The sequence below is a fragment of the Macaca mulatta genome, chromosome 20 (genome assembly GCF_049350105.2).
Source record: "Macaca mulatta isolate MMU2019108-1 chromosome 20, T2T-MMU8v2.0, whole genome shotgun sequence".
NCBI lineage: Eukaryota > Metazoa > Chordata > Mammalia > Primates > Cercopithecidae > Macaca > Macaca mulatta.
This window is the reverse complement of record NC_133425.1, coordinates 82,943,047-82,963,246: the sequence shown is the minus strand read 5'-3', so window position 1 is coordinate 82,963,246 and position 20,200 is coordinate 82,943,047. Positions and strand designations below refer to the sequence as shown.

At 51.8% G+C, this 20,200-nt stretch overlaps 1 protein-coding gene and 1 long non-coding RNA gene across 5 annotated transcripts in view; both read right to left on the bottom strand.

Moving 5' to 3' along the window:
* Positions 1-3,442: 3,442 nt before the first annotated feature.
* LOC106995112 (uncharacterized) lies at positions 3,443-9,745 on the bottom strand. The gene is made up of 4 exons (XR_013412012.1): positions 9,560-9,745; positions 6,852-7,908; positions 4,166-4,358; positions 3,443-4,088 (listed from the first exon to the last, which is right to left on the bottom strand). It is a non-coding gene; the product is annotated as an uncharacterized LOC106995112 (long non-coding RNA).
* A 3,143-nt stretch (positions 9,746-12,888) lies between these two features.
* The window catches only part of LOC106995114 (uncharacterized), a 31,954-nt gene continuing 24,642 nt past the window's right edge, over positions 12,889-20,200 (bottom strand). Inside the window, exons 3-6 of one of the 4 annotated variants that reach the window (XR_013412007.1) lie at positions 15,356-15,456; positions 15,162-15,262; positions 13,367-13,602; positions 12,889-13,030 (exon numbers count right to left, since the gene is read on the bottom strand). Coding sequence is in view for 1 of the 4 variants with exons in the window: in XM_077986634.1 (XP_077842760.1) it covers positions 13,404-13,602; positions 13,735-13,792; positions 15,162-15,262; positions 15,356-15,456 (459 nt within the window). In the remaining 3 variants the exon portion in view is untranslated. Of the gene's footprint in view, positions 13,603-13,654; positions 13,793-15,161; positions 15,263-15,355; positions 15,457-15,730; positions 15,840-20,200 lie in introns of those variants that run through there. The other 3 variants (XM_077986634.1, XR_013412008.1, XR_013412009.1) reach the window with 3 other exon arrangements.

Here is a 20,200-nt window from a genome sequence, read left to right as displayed (position 1 = left end):
GTCCGATGTGCACCCTCCCAGCAAACCTTCAGGGTAGTTTTTGTAACTACTGCATGCACAGGACACACGATGCTGGCAGGCCTGTGCACAATCATCGTCACACAACTGCCGACGGCCTTTGCCATACCCTCTATGGAACCTAAGATGCCGCCAAGCGTGAGGGGCTCTGGGCCCCTTTGCCTGGTGACAGCCGAGGTGAGCCGCTGACCGAGCTCTGCAGATTTGCAAACAGTTTGCTCTCCCTAGTGTTTTAGGGCTGCTGTGCATGCCCAGAGCCACACACCTGTGAGGACTGATGAGCTGGCCCAGGAGAAAGCATCCCCCACCCACCCAGGAGTATCTGCCTCCTGCAGGCAGGGGCAGTTCTTACCACCGAGGCCTTGAGGGGCAGTCCTAGGGAAAGCCGTGGACTGGGGTGGGGAGAGGGAGGCCGGACTGCAAGCTGTTAGCGAGGAGAGGTTTCACCCAGGGGCTGGGGCCGAGCTGAGGCTGAGCTTAGGAGACAAGGGCGCCAGTGCCAGCTGATGGAGGCCTGACTCACCTGGCCCTGACCTTTCAGAATTAGGAGGTGAGTGCTTCCCAGGTGTCAACGTGCTGTGGCCACACCGAGGAAGTGGAATGGCGCCCCACCAACCCGCAGTCAGATTTAGATGTCACGACACACCAGGACGGGAGGGAGAAGCATGCCTCCCACAGAAGGAGGCTCTCCGGGAGAGGAGGCCGGCTGTCCAAGCCAGGCCAAAAATGGCTACGGGAGCAAGAGACAGAGACCCCCTTGGGCTGTGGTGTGGTTGGCGTGTGGGGCGGGTGAGGGCTTCCGCACACGTGGGAAGGTCTGAAGCTTGTGCTAGCACCAGGTCTAGTGGGGACACCTGGGCCCTCTCATCATCTTGCCCGGGTCTGGGGCAGAGAGCAAGGGGCGGTGAACACGTCTGTGTTCACACGTGTGTCACTGACGGAGGATGACGGCCCCCGTGAGCCCTGGCACTTCAGCATCCCCGTCAACATGGGGGTGTTCAACCCAGGCCTCTCCCTAGAGCATCCTCACAGCAGTGAGCCTGTCAAAATACACTCACGATTTCCAGCTATGAACAGTTCAACATGTACCAGACACCCCTGTACCACCCCCCAGATTTAACAAATGTTCATCCTTTCCATATTTGCTTTTGAGTGTTCATTAAGGAGATGAAAGTTAGAGTTGCAGCTCTTCCCCCCTCGCCCTGTCCCCGCGCAGAGGTCACCCCTCCCTGAAGCTTTGCGTGCTTCTCACGCGGCTTTGCTTCCATTGCTCCTATGCCAACACCTGGAAACCACGCAGCACACGGGATTCGTGTAAAGGGCATCACACTGTCAAATCCTTTAACAACTGGCTTTTTTCTACTCGATATTACGTTTTTGTTTGTTTTCTTTTGTTTTTGTTACGAGATGGACTCTTGCTTTGTCACCCAGGCTAGAGAGCAGCTGCATGATCTCAGTCACTGCAACTTCTGCCTCCCAGGTTCAAGCGATTCTCCTGCCTCAGCCTCCTGAGTAGCTGGAATTACAGGCACCTGCCACCATGCCTGGCTGATTCTTGTATTTTTAGCAGATACAGGGTTTCACCACGTTGGCCAAGCTGGTCTTGAACTCCTGACATCAAGCCATCCGCCTGCCTCAGCCTCCCGAAGTGCTGGGATTATAGGTGTGAGCCACCATTCCCCGCTGATATAACATTTTTGGTTGATCAACATTAACTCAGGTAGCTCTCATTGTTCACCTGAAATGTGGCGCGGGATGCTTCTCCACCTGCAGCTACGCCACAGCTCATGCACCAACCTCCTTCCTCCTGGCAGACAGGTGGTTTCCACTTTTCCCTTACAGTCCTTGTTTTCAGAGGAAGAGCACAAGGCCACTCAGCCAGGAAGTGGCAAGACTGGGACACACACACAAGGCTGCAGACCCCACATTTCCCATTCTTGCCACGTCATAGGCCAGAGTTTACACAGCAGCTCGCAGAGCCTGGGTGAAACTACAAACCCCTGGCTGATCATACCCCTGGTGCTGGTTTTAAAGACAGGTCCGCACATTCCTGGGCACTCTGCTCCTGAAGACGGAGAGCTTAATTCTCCTGCCCCTGAGTGCAGGCTGGACTTAGTCATTCACCTTTAACAAGACATTACGGCAGACATGGAGCCATGTCGCTTCCGAGATGAGGTTACAAAAAGACCGTGGCCTCTGCCTTAGTGTCTCAGCCTCTCTCGCTCTCTGTGGGAAGCTGCTGTCATGCTGTGATCTGCCCTACGGAGTCCCAGGTAGCAAGAAACAGACACTTCCCGCAAACAGCCAGCAAGGGCGTGAGGCTTGGCCAACGACATGGAAGTGGGTCCCGCAGCTCCATTTGGAGCCCTGTGACCCCGGCCCCAGCCAATGCCTTGACTCTGACCACATGAGATCCCTGGGCCAGCACCACTCAGCCAGGCAGCTCTACATTCCCAACCCACAAAAACCATGAGATGATCAATGTGTATTGTCTTAAGCCCCCGAGGCTGGGGGTGTGTTAGGCATCAGCAGATAACAGATGCATGTGTTCATCACAAGGAGGCCAGGCGAGGGGACACAGATGAACTTGGGCCCAGCAGGTTCCACCCCCCACAGCCTCGAGACGTCTCTTCCCCATCATGTCCTGGCCTCAGAGGGCATGTGACAACGCACATCCTGGGCCTGAGGCCGCAGCCACCGACATGGACCCCATCACAGTGTGCTGAGCTGTGCCCACGCAGGGGCCGACCCCCAGCACGTCCATTTGCACAGGGATATGGGGATAGTGAGCGCCTCCCTCTTGCAATTCCCCTCCCTCTCCCCGGGTCAGCTGCCCTCTCTCCCCCATCCTCTGCCAATTCCCTCTCTGCCTTGACTCTGGAATCAGCACAGAGCCAGCCCCGGTTTGGAGGGAGCCAGCCCCAGTTTGGAGGGAGCCAGCCCTCAGTGGAGGTTTCTTACTGAGTCTAACGTGCTGACACCAAACCCAGCAGCCTTCGCCACAGGAGGGGTTTGGGATTCCCCTGAGTGCTGAGGGGATTGGGAGTCAGACAGACCTGGGTTTCCCAACCCGGCCCACCACCCTTCTCCCTGAGCCTCAGGCCTCACTCCCCTCATCTGTGAAGTGGGATCAGTCAAATACCTACCTCCAGATGACAGAGATCCCGGGAGAGGAAGCAGCCAGTGCATAGGGCGTGCCAGATCTCAGGTCATGGTCCAGGCAAGCTTGGGGATTGGCCAGGGAGGCTCCCTCTCGCACCCCTCCTGCTGTGTACAAGGCCTTGCTGCTGCTTTGGGTGCCACGCTGAGCAGCGCCTCTGTCCCCGGGCCCTAATGATGCCGATCCCTCAGACTGGAATTCCCCTGCTCCCTGCTAACTCTTTTTATTTAGGCAAAATTCACATAACAAAATGTATCATTTTAACCATTTTGTTTTACTTATTTGATTTCATTTTTTAATTTTAGAGATAACATCTCACTCTGTCGCCCAGGCTGGAGTGCAGTGTGATCACAGCTCTGACCTCCTGGGCCCGAGTGATCCTCCTGCCTTGGCCTCCCGAGTAGCTGGGACTACAGGCATGTGCCACCACGCCTTGCCTATTTTAACCTGAACAATACAGTGGCATTTCATACATTCACAGAGTTGTTGCAACCAGCAGCACTGTCCATGTAGCACCAGAGCATTCCTATCACCCCAAAACACCCCGTCCCCGTTAGCAGCCACTCCCTTTTCCCCTCCCGACCCCTGCCCCACGCCCCTGGCAACCACTCGTGAGCTTTACGTGTTTATGGATTTGCCTATTGCAGACATTTCACATAAATGGAATCACAATGTGTCATCATATTTTATGATTGCATCACAGTTTCCAGGCCATGTTGCGGTGTGACTCAGAGCTTCTCTCCTTTCTGTGACTGAATAACACCGCATTGTATGCATGCCGTGTTTATCTGTTCATCCATGACAGACCCTTGGTAGTGTCCGGCGTCTGGCTGTTGTGGATAATGTTGCTGTGAACACGGGTACGCAGGTATCTGTCTGAGCGCCTGTTTGAATTCCCTTGAGTAGACACCTAGGAGCAGAATTGCTATGTCATAGGATGATTCTCCATATACTTTTGAGGAACCACCCCACACACCCAATCCTTACCCGTCCCTCAGAGCTCACTGCTGTCTGGCCTTTGTCCATCTCCTTCATATCCCTCCCCCATGCTTTCCCATTCTACTTGGCTTTGTGGAACCTTCTGGATGAAGGGGGTAAGCCTCCTGCAGGCACGGCTGTGTGCCTCGCTCCCCTGAACCCTGGCCTGGCACACGAAGGCCTGCATTGAGTATCTGTTCACCTGTGAATAGAAGACCACGTGTGAGCCAACAGTTGTGCAGAGATGTCTCCAGGGAGCCCGTGAATCTAGGAGTGAGGGCCACACCAGAGTCCGGGCACAGGGTAGGCTGGAAGTGCTGGGAGTTTACACCCCAAGAGCAGCCCTCGTCCAACAACAAACAGGAGTCAAGGTTTGCGGTTTGTCCTACGACCGCCCCTGCCCCCACCCTGCAGCAGGACAGAGCCCCAGCTGCTCACTGCCACATCCTGTCTGGCTCCTTCCCTTCCCCACCACGCCCCCGCTCTCCCACTGTGCTTCTTGGATCCCCTCCCGACAGACTCTTTCTACTCAGATCCCAGCTCCCAGGGAACCGGCTCCCCAGAGAATCCAATCTAAGACAGCAGGGCCAGCCTCTGGCCCAAGGGAAGAACCGCTTTGTCATTAGTAAGAATGAATAATAATTTAGAAGGAGAATGAATAACAAGTAGGAGACCTTCCCAAGGCCGCTGCACCAGGCAAGGCAAGATTCTCCTTCTCTAGGGCTGCACGTGGCCCTGGTCCAGATTTTAGGTGACTCACGTGTGCATGTGTGTGTATGTGTGTGTCAGAGTGTGTCTCTGTATGCATGTGTAAACATGTGTACATGTGTAATGTACATATGTATAGATGTGTGCTTGCATGTGTATATATGTGTGTGTATGTGTGTGTGTGAATTGTCCCTGTATGCATGGCTGTGTATATGTGTGTGTGTACTGGTGTGTGTGTACATGCATGAATGTGTGCGTGTGTGTATGTATTAGTGTATGTGTGCATGTGTGAGTTTGCACACCTAATAATACTTATCAATTATCATGAGCCCAATATTGTTCTAAGAGTTTTTTTTTTTTTAACCCACTTAATTCTCACAACCCTATAATTCAGGTCCTACAATCATCCCCATTTTACAGATGAGGGAACTGAGACTCTAGAGGCAAAGTGGTTTTCCTACGATCACACAGGTGGTGGCCAGCGGGCCTGGGATGCAAAGCCCTCCGCTGGCTCCGGACCCACCTCCTCCTGAGCCTCCAAGGCAGATCCTGGAGATGTGAGCAGAGCTGCTTCCCCTGAGCCACACGGCAGAGGGACGCTCTGGCCCGCCATCTTTCCCCTGGTTCTAGCTCCTTCCCACTCTGGGAAGGCGAGAACGCCAGCGTGTATGTAGGGCGTGTGCGCATTCCACACTCAGGAGGAAGGACTCCAGGAGGCAGACGGCTCCTGCAAGCTCAGGGCGCGTGGGTGGTGTGGGAGACGGGGAGGCTGTAGAACGCCTGCCCGCAGCCTGGCCTGGGAGGGGAGGGCGAGCCCCACATGTCCTCCGGGCTGCAGAGCCCTTCCCGTTTCAGCGAAGTGCTGGGAGCTTTGCTCCAAAATCACCCGAGGTCTGCGTAAACGGCATGTCTTCTCCGACCGCCGATGCCTGGCAGGGCCGGCTCTCTGGTCTGAGGCTGCCCGGCCCCGGCTCTCAGGCTCTCTCCGGGGCTCCTCCTGCCTGGCCTTGGCTCTTTCCGGGGACCTGCCTTTGTTCTCCCGAACCTCCTCCGGCTTTACTGGGAAAGAAAAGGGCCAGGAGAGATCCACAGGCTGGGAGGAGCCTCCCGCACGTATATTTAGCCGGAGTTGGGCTGCCTCCCGCCTGGCTCCAGGCCTCAGCTGCCTGCTGGAGCTGGATCATGGGACCCCAGAGGACGCCGCCTGCGGTGACGCTGCCGACAGACAGGCTGGCCTAGGCCAGAAATGGTATGTTTTGCAGCTTTTCCTGGGCCGGAGGTCCCAGGACAGCGCTGGGTTTTTGCTGTTGGAAAATCAACTGGTTTTTTTTTTCTCCATTTGATTTTTGAAAATTTGTTTCCTTATGCAAGCAATATATATTCACTGTAGAGAAATGGGAAATATAAATCATCATAAAGAAAAGTTGAAATCGCCTCTACTCCACTATACGGCAAGGAAATGAACAGCTTCGTGCACACACAGCAAGGATGACTCTCACAGCATGAGTCTGTGTGCAAGAGGCCAGACCCTTGGAGGCTCCGTTTATGATGACTCAGAGACCACAACCTTGGAAACTAGCCTGGGGCATTCGGAGCTGGGCTGGCCACCCTTGGGAGAAGAGGGAGGGCCTGGAAGCAGGTCTGGAATGTTCTATGGCTTAATCGGGTGCTGATTATACGTGGGAATTTCATTTGTGAAAATTCCTCAAGCTGGACGTTCACAATTTGTGCACTTTTCCATATGTCCGGGCAATAAAATGTTTACTACTATTTTGCTAAAATTTCCCCCCTTTCTATTCTCAAGGCAATGCCACTATTAATATTTTGGGGTGTTTCCTTATACACATTTTTCCATGCATATACACCACATTTTTTTTTCACAGAAAGATAAAATCACTTTCTACCTCCTGCGTCGTCACAGGAGGCAATACGTGCTGAAGCCACACCGTGGGGGTCCCACGCTGAACCCTCCAGCCAAGCCACTCACCTCCCGAGTTGCTGACGTGTGGGCAACTGTAGGAACTCCATAGCTGTGAGCTCTTTAACTTGCTTTTTTCACTGAATCTAATGCAAACATCTTTCCAAACCAAGAACTAACACTTGTGCCTTACACACAAGGGAACCGTAAATACAGGGCAATGTCCAGCTGGATCCTCCAAAATGTTCTTTATCCATCTTGAAGATGTAAATGTTTTGATTGTGGATGGAAAAGTCACAAGAGTGCTTATAAAATATAATTCATTGATTAAATTAGAAATGCATTTTGAAATCAAAAGTGAGATAAGATAGGATGTGGGGTAGAGACTAGCCAGTTGTTCATCAAATTGCTTCCTCTTACTCCTAACAATACAAGTTGTCTCCATTTCCAAGCCTCCCTTGCAGTCAGGACAGTCACATGACAGAGTCTGTCCAATGAGATTGGGACATAATGGTGGGCGCTGCTTCCATGCCTGGCCTTGGAAACTCCCCACACCCAACCTTCCCAAGTCTTCACCATCTGCTGGCTGGATGCCGGGAATCTCCCCAGACACTGGAGCCTAGGTGATGGTGAATCCACCACAAGGAGAGGGACTGGGCCCTGAGTCACCATGTAGAAGACCACCCACACACACCCAACTAGAACTTGTGTGAAGAAGAAGCCCACAGTGTCACCTCTCGTAAATGTCTGGGTTGACAGTGCAGCGGTTGACTCACCCTCATGCAATGCATTGATTTAGAAGACATGCTTCTTCTGCGTCACATACGGGTCCCTTTATTCCCATCCATCACCTGTGTCGCCAACATCGGTGTCATTATCTTCAAGAACCACTTCTTGAGTCTTCCAGCTCTGTTTTCCGAAGCACATCATCTTCTTTTCGCTTCTGAGTTCTTTGAGATTTTAATCCACTCGGGGCACTGTTGAGGGTCGTTTTGTCAAGACACAACTCTCTGCCAGGCACGGGGGCTCACGCCTGTAATCCCAGCACTTTGGGAGGCCGAAGTGGGCAGATCACGTGAGCCCAGGATTTTGAGACCAGCCTGGCCAACATGGTGAAACCCTGTCTCTATAAAAAATATAAAAATTAGTTGGGCATGGTGGTGTGCACCTGTAGTCCCAGCTACATGGGAGGCTGAGGTGGGAGGATCTCTTGAACCCGGGAGGCAAAGGTTGCAGTGAGCCAAGATCGCGCCATTGCAGTCCAGCCTGGGCAACAGAGCGAGACTTCATCTGAAAAAATAAAAAATTACCACAGGTTTTATTCCACGCCCCGCCACCCACCCACCCCTGCTTTTTGACTTACTGGCTGGGGTTCTGCTCCTCACAACCAGTGTTTCTTTTTTTCCTTTCTTTCTTTTTTTTTTTTTTTCAAGATGGGGTCTCACTCTGTCACCCCGGCTGGAGGCAGTGGTGCAATCATGGTTCCCTGTAGCCTCGACCTCCTGGGCTCAAGCAATTATCTCGCCTCAGTCTCCTGAGTAGCTAGGACTACTGCCGCCCACCACCATGCCCAGCTAATTTATTTTTATTTTATTTTTTGTAGAGAGAAGGTCTTGCTATGTTGCTCAGGCTGGTCTCAAACACCAGGGATCAAGTGATCCCCCTGCCTCAACCTCCCAAAGTGCTGGGATTACAGAGGTAAGCCACCGTGCCTGGCCCAGTGTTTCTTTTTAAAGACATGTTTAAAAGGCTTATTCATGTCAACATCTACACTGGGAGCTCCTCACCCAGGAAGAGCTGCTGAATTTGTAGGGTGTTTTTGTTGTTGTTGTTTTTGGTTTTGCCTCCTTTGTTATTGCTTCCCTCAGTTTCTCCTCAGAATTTCTTAGTAGAGCCTCATTTGAGGTTGTTTCAGAACAAGGTGTCTTCCCCAAACAATACTTGGTTGTACAAAGTGAAATCATTAAAAGACTAACCTGTAAAGACTCAATTATGAGATGACTTTCTTTTTAAACTGATATAGTTTGTTTTTATGATTATTTGTTTTTTATTTTGGAGATTTGCAAGCCCATAAAAGGGTAGTGTCAATAGTATAATAAACACCCATGGCCAGGGCAGTGGTTCACGCCTGTCATCCCAGCACTTTGGGAGGCCGAGGTGGGCAGATCACCTGAGGTTGGGAGTTTGAGATCAGCCTGGCCAAGATGGTGAAACCCCATCTCTACTAAAAATACAAAAACTAGCCCAGCATGGTGGTGCACACCTGTAATGCCAGCAACTCGGGAGGCTGATGCAGGAGAATCACTTGAACGTGGGAGGTGGAGGTTGCAGTGAGCTGAGATCGTGCCATTGTACTCCAGCCTGGGCAACAGAGCAAAACTCCTTCTCCCCCTCCCCCCCCCCCAAAAAAACCCCACGTACCTGCCACTGACCTTCCATAATGATCAATACATGGCCAGTCCTTTTTTTTTTGAGACAAAGTTCCCCTCTTGTTGCCCAGGTTGGGGTGCAATGGCACTATCTCAGCTCACTGCAACTGCCACCTCCCGGGTTTAAGCAATTCTCCTGCATAGCCAGTTTTGTGTTAGCTCCACCACATCCACCACACCCCTTGTTGAAAGGGATCTGTTCTGGGAGTGGAGGGAAGCTTTCCCTTATATTTAATGCTATCTCATATGCTTACTCAAGATCATTGAAAAAAAAAACCATTTACTATGGAAAATGACAAACATGCATCTGTCTAAGAAGGCAGAGTGTAATGAACCCCGTGTGCTCACCTAGGGTGCCACCTGGGGTGCCCACCTGGGACCTATCACCAGCTTCCACCTGGGAGCCATCTTCTCTCCTCCATACCCGCATTCTACCTCCCCCAGATTGTTCTGAAGCGAACGCCAAACTAGCTGTCCTCCATCCAGGCAGCGTCCCCACTGATGGCTGTCTCTGTGCACGTGCTGTTGGAAGATATCAACGGGACAGCCCTGGAGATATTCAGGGTTTAGGTCTCAGCTGTGTGGCCTTGGGCAGTGACTTTCCATCTCTGAGCGTTCTCCCTGCAGGGGCTTCCTCATGAGGGCTCTGTGTGAAAGCGTCTGTGAAATATGGAACACACGAAATTCTGATTAGTGTTATTCATGTACTTATTTATTTTTCTGAGACGGAGTCTCACTCCGTCACCCAGGCTGGAGTGCAGTGGCATGATCTTGGCTCACTGCAGACCCCGCCTCCCGGGTTCAAGCAATTCTCCTGCCTCAGCCTCCTGAGAAGCTGGGATTCCAGGCACATGCCACCATGCCTGGCTAATTTAAAAAATATTTTTGGTAGAGACATGGTTTCACCATGTTGGTCAGGCTGGTCTCAAACTCCTGACCTCAACTGATCCACCACCTGTCTTAGCCTCCCAAAGTGCTGGGATTACAGGCGTGAGCCACTGTGCCTGACCTATTTTTGAGACAAGGTCTTACTGTTGCCCAGGCTGGAGTGAGTGGCACAATCACAGCTCACTGAAACCACCTGGGCTCGAGCCATCCTCCTGCCTCAGCCTCCTGAGTAGCTGGGAGTAAATTTTTAAATTTATAATGCCAGCTAATTTTTTTTTATTTTTTATTTTTTACAGATGGGGTCTCTCCATGTTGCCCAGACTGGCCTCACACTCTTGGGTTCAAGTGATCCTCCCACTTTGGCCTCCCAAAGTGCTGGGATTACAGGTATGGGCCACTGTGCCTGGCCTGATCAGTATTATTTCTTGATAACTGCTTTTTAAAGTATTTTAAGGCCGGGCGCGGTGGCTCAAGCCTGTAATCCCAGCACTTTGGGAGGCCGAGATGGGCGGATCACGAGGTCAGGAGATCGAGACCATCCTGGCTAACACGGTGAAACCCTGTCTCTACTAAGAAATACAAAAAATAGCCGGGCGAGGTGGCAGCGCCTGTAGTCCCAGCTACTCAGGAGGCTGAGGCCGGAGAATGGCGTGAACCCGGGAGGCGGAGCTTGCAGTGAGCTGAGATCCGGCCACTGCACTCCAGCCTGGGCTACAGAGCGAGACTCCGTCTCAAAAAAATAAATAAATAAATAAATAAATAAAATAAAATAAAGTATTTTAAAAGCTGAGGAGGGGTAGCTGGTGCCACGGTGTGGAGGACAGGCTCCTTCAGGTGCAGTCTGTGCCTCACAGAGGGGTGGGAGGGGTAAGCCCCTCATTCAGCTGGGAGGCCACGAGACCCCCCCACCAGTGGATGAGTGGGAGAGGGTACCTGCTGTTACCCAGGGAATATGACATGCTAGTGGCTGCCTTGCAGGTGTTCAACTGCAACACCAGGCATTCCTCCCAGGGCGCTGTTGGCATATTGGGGCAGACAGCATGAATCACTGTGTTCACCCCCACAGGCTGCCTGCCCCATAGATGCCCACGGTGACTCCAAGTCCAGAAGACTGGGATTAGAGAAAGAGGTTGGGTGCGGTGGCTCACGCCTATAATCCCAGCACTTTGGGATGCCGAGGCAGGCGGATCACTTGAGGTTAGGAGTTCAAAACCAGCCTGGCCAACATGGTGAAACCTCGTCTCTACTAAAAATACAAAAATTAGCCAGGAGTGGCGGCGCATGCCTGTAATCCTAGCTACTCAGGAGGCTGAGGCAGGAGAGTCGCTTGAACCCGGAAGGTGGAGGTTGCAGTGAGCCAAGATCGCACCACTGCACTCCAGCCTGGGCGACAGAGCAAGACTCTGTCTCAAAAAAAAAAAAAAAGAGTTGGGGTCCTGTGGTCATGAGGGTGGGGGCCACTATTGCCCACACTTGCTTGCACCTGCCATCTGGGTCACCCCCACCAAAGCTTTCTGTACCCAGCTCCGTCATCCACCCAACCAGCCCGCTGTCCACTCCCTGACATGGGGGAAGCTATCATACGAACTCCCCCAAGTCATAACCCCTGTACCTCTGAATGTGACTTTATTTGGTCATAACCCCCTGTACTTCTGAATGTGACTTTATTTGGTGACAGGGAGGTGATCAAAGTAAGATGAGGTCATTAGGGTGGGCTGTAATCCGATATGACCAGGGTCTTTATAAAAGGGGGAAATTTGGACACAGACAGGCCCTGAGAGAAGACGAGGTGAAGAAACACAGAGAGAAGTTGCCAGCTACAAGCCGAGGAGCGCAGCCTGGACCAGGTGCCCCCTCACTGCCCTGGGAAGGAACCAGCCTTGCCCATGCCTTGATCGCAGCCTTCTGGCCTCCAGAGGGAGAGAATGATTCTTGTAGCTTAAGTCCCTGGCTGTGGTGTTTGTTATGGCAGCCCAGGGAAATTCATGCACTTACAGGCCAGGACGATTCCTGCTGGCTGCGGGCAGGCGGTTGCTCAGAGAGGCTGGTGGACGCCAGGGAACGCCTCCTATGGGTCCAGGCTTTGAGGAAGCGGCCAGTCCCCCGGCTCCCCCTGTGGACTCCTCTCCCCTGTCATACCCAGCGTGGGCGTGACACCATCATCTGTCCTCACACAAACCAAGACACTTGCTGGAAAAAAATACCAAGCCCATTCTGGTGACAGCATGATCCGATCTGGGGGACAGGATTTCTGTCTCCCGCCCCTCCAAACCCAGCTTGGGAATTTGAATAAATTGAGGCTTGCTGGAGGGCTTGTTGTTATGGAATTGGAGCAATGAGAAGGAAAAACCATGGAGATGGCTATTTTCTTCCTCTTTTTAAAAATTTAAATTGAATAGTTCATGCAGGGAATGCACACAGATTGGGAAGCATATCCTTAGAATTCAGATATGGGCCTTAAGATTTTCACTCTCACCTCTACAGTCTCACACCGTCTGCCTTCCAGAACAAGGAATCCTTTTCAGAGCCAGTTCAAGAATAGGCCACTGAATGAAAGTGGCTTTAAATTTAAATTGTAAATAATTTAGGTTTTAGGGAAGAGAGGCTCCTACAGGTTTCTTTCTTTCTTTATCCTGCTAAACATATAGCATAAGGTTTGGCCAACTTTTCCTGTAAAGGGCTGGATAGTGAAGATTTTTGGCTTTTGCACAAATGGTCTCCGTTGCAACCCCTGGGCTCTGCCATTGGAGAAACAGAACGGCCATAAGTAATATATCAATGCACAGGTGTGGCTGTGTTCCAATAAAACTTTATTCACAAAAGCAGGCTGCCGTGGGATTTGGCCCAAGGGACATGGTTTGCCGAACCCTGATACAGCTCATCTAAGCTCGGAGGAATTCCAGTGTCCACCCGGATCCCGCTCTCTCAACCCTAGGGGAAAAAACAGCGTGACCCTGAGGCCCTGTTGGGTTTGAATCCTGCCTCCGAGGGTTCATTTCTGGGTGACTCTGGGTATGTTACCGACTTCTCTGAGCCTCGTTGATAAAAAGGAAATTGCCACAGTCCTCCTCTTTCTGGAGCCCAGCGCGGCTGGCTTGTAAATATCATTCAGGAAGGGGACCAAGGAGCCCTCCCTTAGGCTGGGGAGTTGGAGGTGTGGGAGCTGGAGAAGCTGGGAGGCAGTGGTAATTAACCAGGTGGCCCGCTGGGGGCAGGAGGAAGGGATCAGTGCAGGGAGGAGGGAGCAGGCAGGGGGAGGCACCTCACCTCTCAGCAGAGTCTGGAGTGATCAGACACTCTTTTTCTAACGCTTGTCTCTGCTCTCTCCTCCTCTAGACTCTGCTGTCCACAGGGCAGAGACCAGAGTCATCTTCAGGAATGTGCCCCAGTCCTTAGCACGAGGTGGGTGCTCCTCGAATCTTGGTTGGATGCACAGATGGGAGATGGGAAGGCCGCTTTGCACAGGGAAAGTGGGTGTCCCTGCTGTCTTAGGGTGGGGTAGGCTGGGGAAGCGGGGAAGGGGCCAGGGAGGGAAAAGCAACAGAACCACAAGATGCATGGCGTGGATAATATTTGGATCCTAATTTTAAGAAATCACGTAAAAACATCACTGGGAGCTGGGTGAGGTGGCTCACGCAGAGGCGGGAGGGTCGCTTGAGGCCAGGAGTTCAAGGCAGTAGTGAGATCCCATCTCTGCAAAAAGATTAAAAATTAGCCCAGTGTAGAGGCATGCACCTGTGGTCCCAGCTACTTGGGAGACTGAGGTGGGAGGATCACTTGAGCCTGGGAGTTTGAGGCTGCAGTGAGCTATGAATGTACCACTGTACTCCAGCCTGCGTGACAGAGTGAGACACTGTCTCAAAATAAAATAAAAATAAAAAATAGCCCAGGCGTGGTGGCTCATACCTGTAATCCCAGCACTTTGGAAGGCTGAGGCAGATGGATCACCTGAGGTCAGGAGTTCCAGACCAGCCTGGCCAACATGGTGAATCCCTGTCTCTACTAAAAATACAAAAATCAGCCAGACTTGGTGGCGGGCACCTGTAATCCCAGCTACTCAGGAGGTTGAGGCAGGAGAATCACTTGAACCCTGGAGGCAGAGGTTGCAGTGAGCTGAGATCGCACCACTGCACTCCAGCCTGGGCAACAGAGCGAGACTCCATCTCAAAAAAAAAAAAGACTTTGAGGACAGATCTCGTACTGTGTTCTTACCACAAATAATGTGGTTCTTACCACAAATAATGGGGACATGGGGAGTGTTCTGGAAGTGCTGCATGTGTTGATTTCCCTGATCATGGTGTTGGTATTATGACTGTTTGCCTATGTCCAAACTTACCAAATTATGCATTAAATATGTGCAGTTTTTTTTTTAAGACAGGGTCTTGCTCTGTTGCCCAGGCTGGAGTAGAGTAGCATGATCTTGGCTCACTGCAACCTCCACTTCCCAGGTTCAAGCGATTCTCATACCTCAACTTCCCAAGTAGCTGGGATCACAGGTGTGTGCCATCACACCCGGCTAATTTTTGTATTTTTTGAAGAGATGGGGTTTTGCCATGTTGGTCAGGCTGTTTTCAAACTCTTGATCTCAAATGATCCACCCACCTTGGCCTCTCAAAGTGCTGGGATTACAGGCATGAGTCGCTGTATCTGGCCAGATTTCAATATATTAATTATACCTCAATAAAGCTGTAAAAAAAAAGCAGTGGCTGAGCTAAAAAAAATTTTTTTAAAGCATTCAACCAGCCCCAAGGGTGCATCTGCCCTGCTGGTAGTGTTCAACCCGACAGATCAACCTCCTTCTTTAAAGCACATAATTTTATATGTCGATTGCTATCCTGAAATGAAATGCATGAAAACCTACAAAACACCTTTTTCAATAATGCCCCAACTGAAATATGCAGCTGATCAGAAATGAATAAACATAAATATAAAATAATGGGTTTTCCATGCTGCCCCGGGGAAGAGAACAGGGCTGTCATCTACTTGCCACAGTGGCCCACAGTGGGCATGACAGCAAACAGCGGCACCCAGCCCCAGGGCGGCGCCTGGAGCACTCACCTACCTGACACCACTTGGCCACTGGGGATGTGGTTTTCCAAAGTGTGAAAACCTCCGTTCTGAACACAATGCAGTCTCCCCTCCATCGGCAAAATCCTTGCATTCCTGGTAAAGGGTGGAGTAAAATTGTGCAGCGCACATTTGTGTGTACGACGAAGTTTGGTCCTAGACAAACATGGTTATAGACAGGTTTCTCACCTGAGTGGACATACGAGAGGCAGGACCTGGCTGAAGGTCAGGGGGCAGGTACCCCAGAGACTGCAGAGAACCAGGTGGGCCAACTTCTCAGGGGCATCTTCCTGGGGAGGGGAGTGTGGGTGGGAACCAGAAGCATTGGGCAGACCCCAGCCCAGGCAGCAGAGCCATGCCAGGGGTCCACTGTATTTTTAGTAGAGACGGGAGTTTCACCATGTTGGCCAGTCTGGTTTTGAACTCCTAACCTCAAGTGATCCGCCTGCCTCAGCTTCCCAAAGTGTTGGGATTACAGGCGTGAATCACCGCGCCCAGCCAATGCCTTCAGTTCTATATTGTGCAACTTGCACCCTGTCATCTGTCTCTCCAGCAGCCTCCTACCTGACTCACGAGGCGTGATCCTCACACGGCCTCCAGGCTTCTGGCCTCGTCCCCGGCCTCCTACCAGCAATAATCACAACCCCACCAGGGCTCATGGACAGTGCACAGCCTGTAAGTAAGGCACAGGTGTAGCCTCCTGCATGATGGCAGGCGCCTGTAATCCCAGCTACTCGAGAGGCTGAGGCAGGAGAATCGCTTGAACCCGGAAGGCGGAGGCCGCAGGGAGCCGAGATCATGCCACTGCACTCCAGCCTGGGTGACGGAGTGAGACTCCATCCCCAAAAAAGAAAAGAACTGAGGGCATTAGAATGGCCTTGAGCAGTCATAGATCTTTCCTGGCCCAGCACAGCCCCACGGTGGGTCTCAGCCAAAAAATGACCTGGATCTGGGTTTCCCAGGACGTCCCCTGGCCCCTGCCTCATTCATCTTCCCTCTGCTGGGGCTGCTGTGCTCGTCACCTCTGGTTAGATTTTAAAAATCCTGCTCTCTCCGCACCATGAGGCCCCCAGGGCGGAACAGGCCTCACCAAGCAGCCAGCTGTCCTGTGGTTCACAAAGCAGCTTAAAACTCCAGTAATAGATGGCCTCATCCAGGCTCGAGAATGTGACTCAGAAGAAAAATGAAGACGGGTGTGAATGGCATTCAGGCGAGGGAAAGGCGACCCCCGCACCCAGCACTGTTCCCAACAGCCTTGCCTCTGTCGCTGGGCAGGAGTCCCCCTCATGTAATGATGGTGCTCACCTTTCCCTCCCCACCTCCCCAGCCTCCAGGTGAGGCCATGTCAGGAGCTGTGAGCACCTTGTGCCATATTGTCACCCCCCTCCCAAGGGCGCTGTGGAGGCCACCCCAGACCGTGCTGGCAGGACACGGCCACCAGAGCCAGCATTTAATAAACAAGCTTTGGGCTGCCTCTGTGGCTGCAGCTTCTGACTGTAAGATTTCAGTCTTCTTGATTGAATAAGCAAATGAATGAATCCATTCATTCGATAAATATTTGTTAAACTCCTGGTAAGTGTCAGTCCGTGAGCTCAAAGCTGAGCAAATAAAGGAGGGAAGGGGAACCAGCCTCCATGCTTGGAGCGAACCCTCATGCCGATCACAATGAAGACGCCTGGCATTTTCCAGCAGCTGTTCCTTCTCCCTCCTCACCACTGGGAGGCCCAAGGGCTCTGTGGACACGGGGCAGTCTCCGGCCAGGGTGGCTGGCCTTCACTGCCAGGCGTTCTTAGGCTCTGGAATATAGACTGACACGGCGTCAGGGACAGCCACCACCCGGCAAATGAGCCTGGAGGATTTTTACCCAAAAAGAGCTGGCTGCTTTGCAGTTCATCCCAGCTTCCCCAGAGAGCTCAGGGCAGGGAGAGCCCTGGGCATCGCTAGGTGTACCCTGCGCCCCACTGATGGGCATGCAGAGACCCAGGATGGGGAGGCACTTGCCCAAGGTCACCCCTCCTCTTGTTCTGGGGAATTTCTCCATTCCAAAGGGAACTCTCTGGATTACAAGGGACTAAGGACCAAGGGCTGTCTGAGGGCCCCCTTCTCCAACGGACTGGAGTGGGCTTTGGGCACACATGGGTTTGGAACAGCCCATTGGACAGCCTCTGTGAAATTCCCTAGAAATGATGAGACTTATCTGCGCCCAGCCCCCACCCTGCACAGGGAGTTCACACCAATTGTTCTTCCCCAGAGACTCCTGCCAACCAGGGAACGTGACAGTTCACAGTGAGGGGCCCAAGGCTGTGGGCAGCAGGTCCTGCTGGGGACTCTGGGCAGGATGCCACCTTGAGACGCCGCCATGGCCACAGTATTCGTGCCAGACCAGCAAGAGTGTCCTGGACACTGCCCAGATGCTGACCCCATCATCAAAGCAGACACTGGACACTGCCCAGGTGCCGACCCCATCATCGAAGCAGACACTAACTCGTCCCCTCCTGCCCCTTGGACACTGCCCAGATGCTGACCCCATCATCGAAGCAGACACTACCTCGTCCCCTCCTGACCCCAACAAAAAGATGCCAAGTCCGGCGAGTTTGCCTGTGCTCAGCACTGTGTGGAGGAGCGGCGTGTTTTCTCGGCACACAGACAGCTCTGGTGAGGATGGAAAACAGCGCAACTGCCACGGAAAGCCGTCTGGCAGTTCCTCAAACAGTTTAACCTAGAGTTATCACATTTTGTGCCCCCCGCCGTGCCGGATATCTACCCAGGGAAATGGAAAACATCTGTCCGTCTAAAAGCTTGCACGTGAATGTTCACAGAAGCCACGTTCACTACAGCCAAAAGGTGGAAGTAACCCAAATGCCGATCAAATGACAAATGGTTAAACAAAACATGATCTATGCATGTGATGGAATATTACTCAGCCACGAAAAGGAATGGATCCTTACACGTGCTACAGTGTGGATGAACCTTGAAAACATCATGCTGGGTAAAAGAAGCCAAACCAAAGACAAATATCGTATGATTCAATGTGTATGAAATGCCCAAATCGTAGACACAGTGCTGAGGGATGGAAGGATTGGGGGTTGACAGGTAGCAGTTCAGGAGTGATGACAATGTTCCAGAGCTGACTGTGGTGATGACGGCTGCACAACCCCATGAATCCACTAACTGCTGTTGGCCTGTCAACTTTAAATGGATGAATTGTATGGTATGTGAATTGTATTTCAATAAAACAGTTTAAAAAAATTAATGGAAGGCAAGAATGTAGAACAATTGGAACTCTCTGATACAACTAGAGGGTCTTTACTTGCAGGACTTTGTGGAACTGGCAACATCTATGAAAGCTGACCACGCACAGCCCGTGACTTCAGGTCTTACTCCCAGGACTCAACAGATGTGAGTGCATTTGTCCACCAAGAGACATATGCAGGAATATTCACAGCAGCATGAATGGTGTCAGCCCTAACTGTGAACAACACACACAAATGAATACACTGATTTGGTCTATTTGTACCATGAAATATCAGGGAATACTATGCAGCAACGAACATGAATGAGCTAAAACAGCATACAACAGCATGCGTGACTTGCACAAACATAGCAATGGGCGAAAGAAGCCAGACATAGCAATGGGCGAAAGAAGCTAGACACAGAAAGCACATGCTGTCTAATTTCACTTACGGAAATCTCAGGGATAAATCTTTTTTTTTTTTTTTTTGAGATGGAGTCTCGCTCTGTGGCTCAGGCTGGAGTGCAGTGGCGTGATCTCGGCTCACTGAAAGCTCCACCTCCTGGGTTCACGCCATTCTCCTGCCTCAGCCTCCCAAGTAGCTGGGACTACAGGCGCCTGCCACCACGCCCGGCTAATTTTTTGTATTTTTAGTAGAGACGAGGTTTCACCATGTTAGCCAGGATGGTCTCGATCTCCTGACCTTGTGATCCGCCCGCCTCGGCCTCCCAAAATGCTGGGATTACAGGAAGGAGCCACTGTGCCTGGCTTTTTTTTTTTTTTTTTTTTTTTTAAGATGAAGTTTTGTTCTGTCGCCCAGGCTGGAGTGCAGAGGCTTAATCTCAGCTCACTGCAACCTCCGCCTCCTAGGTTCCAGCAATTCTCCTGCCTCAGCCTCCCAAGTAGCTGGGATTACAGGCACACACCACCACACCCAGCTAAATTTTGTATTTTTGGTAGCGACAGGGTTTCACCATGTTGACCAGGCTGGTCTCGAACTCCTGACCTGAAGTGATCCACCCACCACGGCCTCCCAAAGTGTTGGGATTACAGGCATGAGCTGCTGAGCCCGGCCTAATCTCAGAGATAAAGTTGATTAATGGTCAGATTACTGGTTACTGTCAGGGAGTGGACAGCCTAGGAGGGGACATGAACAGGTCTTCTGGGGGCCGGTAATGCTCTGTTTCTTTACCCGGGTGCTGTTACATGGCTGTGTTCACCCTGTGCAAATTCAGCTCATGGTGCATGTATGACTCGTGCGATTTTCGCATGTATGCCATATACTTCCATTAAAACTCTACTAGTACAGGGCCGGGCACGGTGGCTCACGCCTGTAATCCCAGCACTTTGGGAGGCTGAGACGGGCGGATCACGAGGTCAGGAGATCGAGACCATCCTGACTAACACGGTGAAACCCCGTCTCTACTAAAAATACCAAAAATTAGCTAGGCATGGTGGTGGGCACCTGTAGTCCCAGCTACTTGGGAGGCTGAGGCAGGAGAATGGCGTGAACCCGGGAGGCGGAGCTTGCAGTGAGTTGAGATCACGCCACTGGACTCCAGCCTGGGCGACAGAGCAAGACTCTGTCTCAAAAAAAAAAAAAAAAAAAAAAAAAAAAAAAAACCACTCTACTAGTAGAAATATGTAGGCTGGGCACGGTGGCTCACGCCCGTCATCCCAACACTTTGGGAGGCCAAGGCAGGTGGATCACGAGGTCAGAAGTTCGAGACCAGCCTGACCAACATGGTGAAACCCATCTTTACTAAAAATACAAAAAATTAGCTGGCATGGTGGTGCACGCC